Source organism: Oculina patagonica, chromosome 10, assembly GCF_052425735.1.
Source record: "Oculina patagonica isolate OP01 chromosome 10, crgOcupat, whole genome shotgun sequence".
In the NCBI taxonomy this organism is placed as follows: Eukaryota; Metazoa; Cnidaria; class Anthozoa; order Scleractinia; family Oculinidae; genus Oculina; species Oculina patagonica.
Window position 1 is genome coordinate 18,746,451 of NC_135767.1, and position 10,634 is coordinate 18,757,084.

The following is a 10,634-nucleotide window of genomic DNA, read 5'->3' on the forward strand; positions in this document are numbered from 1 at the left end:
TATTTTTTCTTCGTAGCACGAAATATTAGGATTTTCTTTGAGTCAAACACTACAAAATCGAACATTTCACACAAAATATGCTAAGTAATGGCCCAACTATTCGGAAATTTTCCATTGGTGACTGATTTATAGCGTTTAAACATTGCATGACTGGAGGTCTGGCCGAGAGGGGGCATAAGTCTAGGCACTGAGAAAAAAGTGAGTGTAGATAATGAACTGCTGCTGCGCGCAGTTAAAAAGCTACATGTATTCTTGGTATTCCGGGTGAAACTATTTATTTAAAGTTTGTTAGAGTTCAGGCTCAGGCAGATCTTTAGCGACAGGTCGCAGCGAACGAAAATGTTCCCGTGGGGATTTTTCACATTTTTCATCCCTTGGTTTCTGTTGTTTCCACAGGGGTCATGAATGGGATAGTTATTTCCTGTGCAAGCATCAAAGGAATAATAACTTTTACCCCTCTTTCCTCCTTTAAACACTGGTCCGCACGAACGGTCACTTTGAAATTCTGAAGGTGCCGGCTCATCTGAACACAAGTCAGTCACGTTCCTGGCGATCTTGCAAAACATGTTTCCATTCTGCCATTCTACAAAACTTCCTGTGTCAGGTGAACAAACGACCCAATGGTTGATGTTGCTTTTGATGAGGATCTCCTTTCCCAATTGCTTCCACAGTGAAAATTCCACGGCGTTGTAGTCGGTTTCAGTCAGTGGTGGCGTCCCCCCTCGTCCCCCCCCCCCCTCGTCCTCACCCGCCTCAAATAAAGTATGGTCCGCCCGATTTCGATACAAACCCCAGATATTGGTTTTATTCTCCATTTGTCCCTCAAATTATTTTCAGTTTTAATTTTCAAATATGGGAACCGATCTATCAAATCGACATCCAGTGTCTTGCCATGTTACTGAATAACTCGTCCGAGAAATGAAATATTGAAGCAAAATACTAAATAAAATTTGAAGGGAACACTGAACTGGTTTTAGTTGTGTGTTAATTTCCCAGGGGAATTTTTTAAACTAGCGATGACGTAATTCTTACAAGTCAGGGCATGTTTGTCTCGTTAATTCTCCTTCAGAATTCTGAAATCCTCTCGATGACATAGCAAGAAACGATATGTAAAACGCTAAAAAATGGAACATTTCACACTAAACATGCTAAGCTAAGACCAAAGGATTCTCAGAGTTTCCGTATTATTCATAGCCTATAAACGTCACGTGACTAGTTTGGCCGATCGTTTATCAATGCCTTGTGAAAGTGAAAGTTGTCATGTCAGCACATTCTTTGACAAGGACGTATACGTAATCCTGTTGACCTACAGTTTCTAGCCCACTGAAATATATTTTTTCTTCGTAGCACGAAATATTAGGATTTTCTTTGAGTCTAACACTACAAAATCGAACATTTTACACAAAATATGCTAAGTAATGGCCCAACTATTCGGAAATTTTCCATTGGTGACTGATTTATAGCGTTTAAACATTGCATGACTGGAGGTCTGGCCGAGAGGGGGCATAAGTCTAGGCACTGAGAAAAAAGTGAGTGTAGAAAATGAACTACTGCTGCGCGCAGTTAAAAAGCTACATGTATTCTTGGTATTCCGGGTGAAACTATTTATTTAAAATTTGTTAGAGTTCAGGCTCAGGCAGGTCTTAAGCGACAGATCCCAGCGAACGAAAATGTTCCCGTGGGGATGTTCCACATTTTTCAGCCCTTGCTTTCTGTTGTTTCCACAGGGGTCATGATAGGGATGGCTATTTCCTGTGCAAGCATCAAAGTAATAATAACTTTTACCACCCTTTCCTCCTTTAAACACTGGTCCGCACGGACGGTCACTTTGCCGGCTCATTTTCTACGATTTTCGGATTTATGTGTGATGAAAAACTGGAGATTTCTACAGCTCAAACTTTCGTGACATGGGGAAAGTAATGCCTGCTGTTTTCGGAGAGAGAAAAGTGTCGTTTTCGGTGCGAAAAAAGGCCAGCTACGATTTTAGAGAAGGCAACAGCGGCTCGTAAATTCGGGTAATAATATTTCGTTCCCTAAAATTTTCTGAAGTCTGAAAGTTCAGCTAGCGTTTCCGAAAAGATACGCTTTTCTTAGCGTTTAAAAATAATTCTTTAAAACGCACAGAAAGGACAGAGAAAACGTAAAAACAGGTTGCGACACCTAAAGTAACATTTTCTCGTTGGGTGCCCTGACTCTGGCATGGCTTAGATGATACCACAAGTGTGGGATCATTTGGGATTGCTATACAGCTTAACCTCCATCCTAGCATCAGCACTGCACTGATGAGGCCCAGAAAGCCGAAACAGTACTGTCTGCAATTATAGTAGTTATATATAGTATTTGCCCCCACCAACAATTAAAAGCTAACCGCAATCAAACCGAGTGAAAAACCAGAGTGAAATTAAACCAAAAGCAAACAAAGTGAAAGCTAACCGCAAGCAAACCAGAGTGAAAACTAACCGCAAGCAAACCAGAGGGAAAGTTTGAGTCTCGAGCTCGAGTCCTGAGCTCAGTCCTAGCTCGAATCCTGGCTCGGTGTTTAGGTATCTTCCGAAAAGTAAAAGTTAAAAACCCGTTATAAGCGATTTATATGATTAATATGAAGTTATGTTACTTTGTCGCTTAGCTAGTTTCTTCGATGTAGCTCTTTATATTTTAAAGATCAAAGCAACATTGAGCAAGTGAGGCGTACTAAAACTTTCTTAAAAAGCGTCAAAACTATTTTTCTGATGCGAAGAATCCTTTATAGATGGCTTTAAAAGTCAGTCAAATTCAAATCTCCAAACATTGTTAATTTGTTCTTATTTCCACACCTGCCACCCAAATAACGTTGATCTTCTCAATATGTGGAGTTATTGATTGTTGAAAAACTTGTTGAACGCTTTACAGTAAAAGTTACTTCTCAATTCTTAAAAGACTGCAACATAAGAAAACACTTAATGAAAAAATACAAAAACAAATACTACCTCCAGTTGATGTTTCATCTTCAGGCCTGTACACTCAAACTGACTCGAACAAATCCCCTTACAACTAATTTATCAGCAAGTCACAAGTTGTTTATAAACATATTGGCAGTTGTCATAACAAAAACTTGTTTTTAATACATGTTCGTAACAATATGACAGTTGATGAGAATAAGGAAAACAATAGCCTCGATAATGATATTCTTTTGATGTGCCATCATTATCTTGATAAACCAATTAATTATATAGCCGTCAGTAAATCCTATATTGTCAGCACAGCTGTTTTTCCTTAATTTCTGGGAACTGTCCAATTTGGGATTAAATTTGGATAGTTTCAATTAGGAATTTTAGGTAAAATTCACAATCTGTCCAATTTAAGATAAATTGGACAGTTTCGTCAGCCAATCAAATCGAAGAAAACACAACATGTGACGGATATTGGCCAATTAGCACAAAGGATAGCGTCAGCGCTGTAAACTGGTCGCATTGCGAGTCGACAATGGCGGACTTTTATACGGAGCAAGTTTGCTACGTTTTTCTATTCCTTTTGAGCTTTTCAGCAATAGAAACAACAAAGAGAAATTTTCTACGTTGTCAGAAAAGGAGCTAGCTACACTAAGAAGCAAAAACTAAGAGCAAAACACCTCCAATAGTACAAAACTTGGGTGAACGTAAGTACAGCGAAGCGAAGCAAGAAATCTGTCAGATATTTATCGCCATGAGGCATGAGCTAGATGCAATTCTTGGTCGTTTTTTGCTGAAATTCGAAAAGAAAAGACGGCGATGAAGTACGAACGATATAGTGGAAAGGAGTATGTCACATTCAAGAAGTTGTTAAGCTCTTCGGACACTTTGTTTACGACTTTCATTGATTGATGCAGTGTTTTCACTCACTTTGTAGCAAGCTTCGCAAACTCAGGTGAATAAAATTGCACTGTTTGTTTAAGTTTTTTTTGTGAAGACAATGCTCTGAGTGAGTTGCATGTGCTGTGTTATGCCTACTATTGTTGAATGCTTTTCCCGTTCTGGACATAAGTTTATTGTTTATGCTGGATTGACTGACTACAAGCTATATAATTAATATGTAACCGGACTACATGCTTGTCCAATTTTGGAAATAATTAGATTCAAAAAATTCCTCTGACAGCCAAATTGGACTCGGCCTACGGCCTCGTCCAATTTTGGCTGCCCTCGGAATTTTTTTCATCAAATTATTTCCAAATTGGAGAGCATGTAGTCCAATTACGTATACGAATTATTAAGAAGAATTAATATTCTGGGATTAGACTTCATCTCAAAATCTTAAACAAGGACTTAAAAGGTGAAGTTTAATTTAATTTAAAGCCGATAACAAATGTGGTGTGGTATAACAGGCTGACAAAGAGATGATTTTTTTCTTCCTAGTATATTCTCATCATGTATATATTGACATAATTAGAAAATTGGGATGATAAGCAGTTTTGGGAGCTAATGAAATTACAGAGGTTTTCAACTTCCCAGTCTATGGTGTTTATCTTTTTTGCTTGTCATCGAGGATTTTTATTTATCATGAAGATAGTGAGTTACAAACAAAAACCGTGGGAGTTCTTGCACATGATATAATCTTCGGATTTTTAGAAAGCCTTGATATGGATCGTGCCTGTGATTGATATTTAACCTCGTATAAATAGAGGATTATACATGGTTGCACGGAAATATGAAATTTGTCTTCGCGCGCTCACTCGTGCGATATCGATTTAAACATGAGAAGATAAATTATATATCCTCAAGCAACTATGTATTATTCTGTTTATTATATAAACCTACAAATTACGGTGATTTTAGCCATTTTCTGAAGATTTCCGACCATTTTCCGAAGATTTCCAAAAATTTTCAAAATGTTGCCCGAAGGTCAAACGAATGTTCCTGACGTTATCCGAACTTTTCCGAAAACTTGCGAAGATTGCTGAAAAACAACGCTCTGGCGTGAAATGGCCACTAGGTAAAAAAATGGTAAAGTCTTTGTCCCAGACCAAGTGGCCCAAAGAGCCGGATCTTATCCTGGTTTCCGTAGCATTAACTGGCTAGGAGTATTGCTACCCCCCCCCCCCCCTGGATGGGATGCTAGTCCATCGCAGGGTTACCCCCCAGCAGTAAATTCGCCGGTACCCATTTATACACCTGGGTGGAGAGAGGCACTGTGAGAGTAAAGTGTCTTGCCCAAGAACACAACGCAGCGCCCCATGGCCAGCCAGGCCTCGAACCCGCGCCATTCGACTTGGAGTCGAGCGCGCTAACCATTAGCCACCACGCCTCGCACAAAATGGCCACTAGCGTGACGTTTATCTTTCTCAAACAACCTTTCTTAAAACTACACGCATTTGATGATATTTTTAGCAAAGGTGGGGCACAAAAATTTGCCACACAATCAATCAATCAAGCAAGCAAGCAAGCAAGCAAGCAAGCAAGCAAGCAAGGAAGCAAGCAAGCAAGCAAGCAAGCAAGCAAGCAAGCAATCAATCAATCGAACAAACAAAAATAACAAACAAACTGCGGTGATGAACATTACGGACAAACGCATTGTTAGAAGAAAATAGACCTTTTACTTTTTACTTTTTGTAATTAGTCCTTTTTTGATAGATTTTTAATTGTAAATAGTAGACTTTTCATTTCATGTAAGTGTCACTCGATAATTCAGTTTCTTTTAACTGCAAAAGAGGTTAAATAAACTATTATTATTATTATTATTATTAACGTTTCGTATGCTTCTACATACATCCTCAGAAGTAACCGTTAAATGTAAGTACAACTAAATTTAAATTCAAAAAACAATAGGATTGACAAATGAAGAAATACAGATGATGAAAAAAAAAATAGAAAATAAAAAACAATGAAATAACAATTTGCACATAACAAAATGTGCAAACTAGTAAAGATAAAGTTTTTCGCTGCCTACATTTTCATTCAGGGCAGGTTTTAAATCTCTTATCAGTAAAGTCTCCTTTATTTTGCAATGTAAATCTGACCGTCCCCTTGCTAATATGTCAAAGTGGTCCCATTTTAAATTATGACCAGTTGACGTGACGTGGTCTGCAATAGCGGATGCGTCACTCTTACTTGTGATACCTTTGAAATGTTCCGTTTTTCTGACATGTTGTCTACGTTTTGTTTTTCCGATGTAGAAATCTTAGCAATCCCAACAACTAGCCTTATATACAACTTTTGACATCTGAGTGCGGTTTAGCTTGTTTTTGTATGGAAAGAAGGACTTAATAACGTTGATTGCTTTGAAAAATGACCCTAAGGTCAATGTATCTATAAAGTGTATTAATGCATGCCTTCAACTGCTTTATTTAACGAGGGTAACACGTTATAGTTAAACAAATAATAAATTTGTTGCCCTCATAACATAACAATAGCAAATCTGCTATAATCAATAACCAAATTCAAAATCTACTTTAAACCTAATTTAAAATCGAAATGTAAGATTAAAATCTAAAAGCAAAGCTAAAAGGTAAATTCATAGAAAACCAACTTGCAAGGTATTTGGCTGAAGCAGAAGGGGGGGGGGGGGGGGGGGGGAGAGAAGGGGAGTTGTTTTGTTACAAAAATGTTGCAAGTGCTTTGCACCAATATGTCTAGTAGCGGTTAGAGTTCTGGCTCAGCCAGGTATTTAGCGAACGTAAATGTTACCGTGGGGATTTTCTACATTTTTCAGACCTTGGTTTCTGTGTTGGCCACAGGGGTCATGAATGGGATAGGTTTGTCCTGTACAACCATCAAAGAAATAATAACTTTTACCATCCTTTCCTCCTTTAAACACTGGTCCGCACGAACGGTCACGTTGAAATTCTGAAGGTGCCGGCTCATCTGAACACAAGTCAGTCACGTTCTTGGTGATCTTGCAAATCATGTTTCCACCCTGCCATTCTACAAAACTTCCTGTGTCAGGTGAGCAAACGACCCAATGGTTAATGTTGCTTTTGATGAGGATCTCCTTTCCTAATTGCTTCCACAGTGAAAATTCCACGGCGTTGTAGTCTTTCTCATTCAGTGGTGGGGTCGTAGAGATTCGAACATTAGCACCAGAGTTAACAGAGACTGGCCAGCTAGGTCTTGGAGTAACAGCGTTTGTGGCGTCCGAAAAATCTTCATAGTTAGTAAAAGTGTAACTCCATACCAGAGTCCAGCCTCCTCCATCGGTTTCCATCTCACAGTAAGCCTTGAACGCGTTGGCATGGGATCCACCGTCTGGATCGACCCAATAGATACCACTGGGATGGATCGCTGAGGAGAGGGACTTGCACAAGGGAACAGCCAGCTCTTGTGTTGAACCTACGTGACAAAAATAAGTAAGAAGTTGTAAGTAAATGACGAATGATGAAAAATAAATTAAAATGAAAATATATATATATTTACTCAATATCAAGAAACCTACCTGGTTCTGTATTCGCCTGCGGAAAGATAAAGAAATCTTAATACTGGAACAATTATTCACAAAAAATGCTTATATACCTTTGACTCTCAAAAATTAGATGAGACCGCCCAAATACCACGTAAAAAAAAGCTGGCAAATGCGTCTGTGTTCGTTTCGTGAATAAAGACAATGCAAACTCTTTCTGTCTTGGCTGGTAAATGCTTTTACAGCAAGGAGCCCGAAAGTGTAACCACTTTTAATCATTTCAGATTTGTTCGTGTAGTTATTATCCAATCAGAAGCTGAGGATTGCTTGTAGCTGACTTTCTATTGGAACAAATCTGTACGAAAGAATGTGAACTTTTGGGCTCCTTGTTGAAACCTCTTAACTTTATTTATAATCACTTTATTATGAAAGGATAGTTCATTCTGAAAACAGAGGATATAAAGCGGAGCTCTAGCGTGACGCGCGCCAGCGGAGCACCATGGGGTAGAAATGTTGGTAAACCCTGAAAGCACGGAAATTTTGATAGTCACATGAAAATACCTTTTCTAGGTGGATGAAGTTGGCTTGTTTCAAAAAGTGCTGTGGATGGGTTTTCCGTGTTTTGTCCAGTAGAGAGCATGTCCTTTCGTTTTCAATGAAATTAGCACTCTTACAACGTTTGTCTTTGATACAGAGCTGTGAACAGGTTATCAGTGAATCTGATTTGCTGTCCGAAATAGGAGTTTCGTCATATAGAACAGAGTTTTCCATAATTTCAAAGAAAGTTTCTTGAAGTTCTGCGCTGGTGTTGACTATTTGAAAGAGTAGAAAAAATGCAATGGTCAGCATCTGTTGAGAAATCAGTAAAAAAATGTGTTACAAATGACGCTTTATGTACTTAATAACAATTAGAATAGCAGATCGATAAAAAGGGCCCAAGCTAAGAATACTTTATTGATTGGTTGCTCGCACGCAACACAAGTCTGACAGGCCTGCCCAATTGCCTGATGACATTAAGCGATGACGTCATCGCTTAAGAATGTTACAGTTGTGTCCTTTTGTGCGAAGTGTGCTTGTTTTGTTCCTATTTCTTGAATTATTCATCATGTAAACTGAAAAACACTAAGATGTTAAAAGAGAGAAAACCTATAGATTTAATTTGTGCAAAATATTTCGTTTAGTTCAAATTCCTTCAATACTGCGTGGCAGAAACTCTTTGTATATGGTCAACTCTTTTGATGCGCTAGCTAAACCTTTTCAGATTTTATATGTTAGAGTCGAACTTAAATCGAGAAGCGAAAAATCACAACAGCTTGTTATTTAAAAAAATAGTTTAGATATTCCCTTCTGGCGAGAGGGTTTAAGAGCTGAAACTGAATTTTTTAACGTAAACTCCACAACAATGAAAAAAATCTTGTCCTTTTTTGGGATGGGTATTAAAACTAAGTTTCTTTTTAAACAAATAGCATGTACAAAATATTAAAATTGTAATAACTTAATTAAGTTAACCAAGCTGGAAGAATATTCTGCCCAGCATGTGTTGTTTCGGCAACATTAAGAAGGTTCTGACTTTTGTGTCTTCTCAAACGTGACAATGGCAGGGTGTTACGTTTGTGTCCTTCTGAACATTTCAAATAAAAGCTGTGACTGAAAAATTTAGAAAGCTGTAGAAAAGGAATATTTGAATTTCCTTTTTTTATTTACTATATATAACTCTGATCGATTCTAATTAAGTTCTTGAATTATTGATAACATGTAAACTGAAGACCTTATTACAATTAAAAACGTGAGATAACTGTATTTGTTTAACTTTAAAAAAACCTTCTATATGATTTTAACACAAGTCCAAGTTAATTAAAACACTTTCTAAACGATTATGTGAATTTGAGTTATTACCTTGTTGATTAGTTAGGAAGCTCTTTGAATTTTTTTACGCCGAAATGAATTTTCAGTTGTTTATTAAGCAAACAAAGCGTATATATAAGTTATTACTCGTTGATAAACTTGTCAAACGCTTCACAATAAAAAGTTTCTTTTTCAATTCTAAATTCTTAAATTAATAGTAACATGTAAAATGAAAACCTTTTTTGGTTTTAAAAAGTGAGATAACTCTATTTCTTTAAGTTTAAGGAAAACATCGGGATTTATTTTTAACACTTCATCATTCTTATTAAATTATCTAAAAAGAATACATACTTACTACAAACCTCTCAGTTCGGGACTCAAGCCAGCTTTTATTTTAGAATTTGAACTGTTTGAAACTGTAGAAGATCGTGTTGCTATAGTATAACTGCAATTTTTACACTTTATATAGTAAATATATATAGTATTGCCCAACCAACAAATAAAAGCTAACCGCAAGCAAACCAGAGTGAAAGCTAACCGCAAGCAAACCGTGTGAAAGCTAACCGCAAACAAACCAGAGTGAAAGCTAACCGCAAGCAAACCAGAGTGAAAACTAACCGCAAGCAAACCAGAGGGAAAGTTTGAGTCCCCAGCTCAAGTCATGAGTTCGAGTCCTAGCTCGAGTCCTGGCTCGGTATTAAAAGTTAAAAACACTTTTTAAGCGATATTTAAATATGGATTTAAGTTATGCTACTTTGTCGCTTAGCTAGTTACTTCGATATAGCTAAAGATGAAACAAACATTGAGCAAGTGAGGGGTAGGACTTTCATAAAAAGCGCAAAAAGCAATTTTCTTTTCTGATGTGAAGAATATTTTATGGATGGCTTAAGACAATTTAACTGTTCTCCAAACATTGTGAATTTGTTTAAATTTTCACAGCTGCCACACAAACAACGTTGACCTTCTCAATCTGTGGAGTTATTGATTATTGAAAAACTTGTCGAACGCTTTACAGTAAAGATTACTTCTCAATTCTTTAAAGATTGCAGCATAAGAAAACAATAAAGTTACAAAATAAACCCTACCGGCAGTTGATGTTTCATCTTCAAGCCTGTGTATTCGAAATGATTCTAACAAATCTATTTACAACTTAATTGTTATCGAGAATTAAGTTGTTGAAAAACATATTGGCAGTTGTCATAACAAAAGAACTTTTTTTAACCTGAGACGTGTTCGCAACAACATGATAGGTGATAAGAACGAAAAATTGTGGAAATTATTCTACTCTCCTAAGGCACTTATAAGGAATTTATATTCTGAGACTGGACTACATCTCAATAGGTAGTGTAAGTGTGGTTATTTTGGCGACTGAATCAAACAAAAGTAAAGTTTAATTTTTTTAGTAAGCCGATAACAAAAAGTGGTGCGGCATAACAGGCTGATAA

General features: G+C 37.2%; 1 protein-coding gene across 1 annotated transcript; it reads right to left on the reverse strand.

The window, feature by feature from the left end:
• Window positions 1-6,544: 6,544 nt before the first annotated feature.
• On the reverse strand, window positions 6,545-10,337 carry LOC144628168 (uncharacterized). The gene is made up of 4 exons (XM_078486236.1): window positions 10,275-10,337; window positions 7,906-8,193; window positions 7,381-7,396; window positions 6,545-7,277 (listed from the first exon to the last, which is right to left on the reverse strand). Exons 1-4 carry the CDS (start codon window positions 10,290-10,292, stop codon window positions 6,616-6,618), a joined length of 984 nt encoding a protein of 327 aa, XP_078342362.1. The 5' UTR covers window positions 10,293-10,337; the 3' UTR covers window positions 6,545-6,615.
• Between the last annotated feature and the right edge of the window lie 297 nt (window positions 10,338-10,634).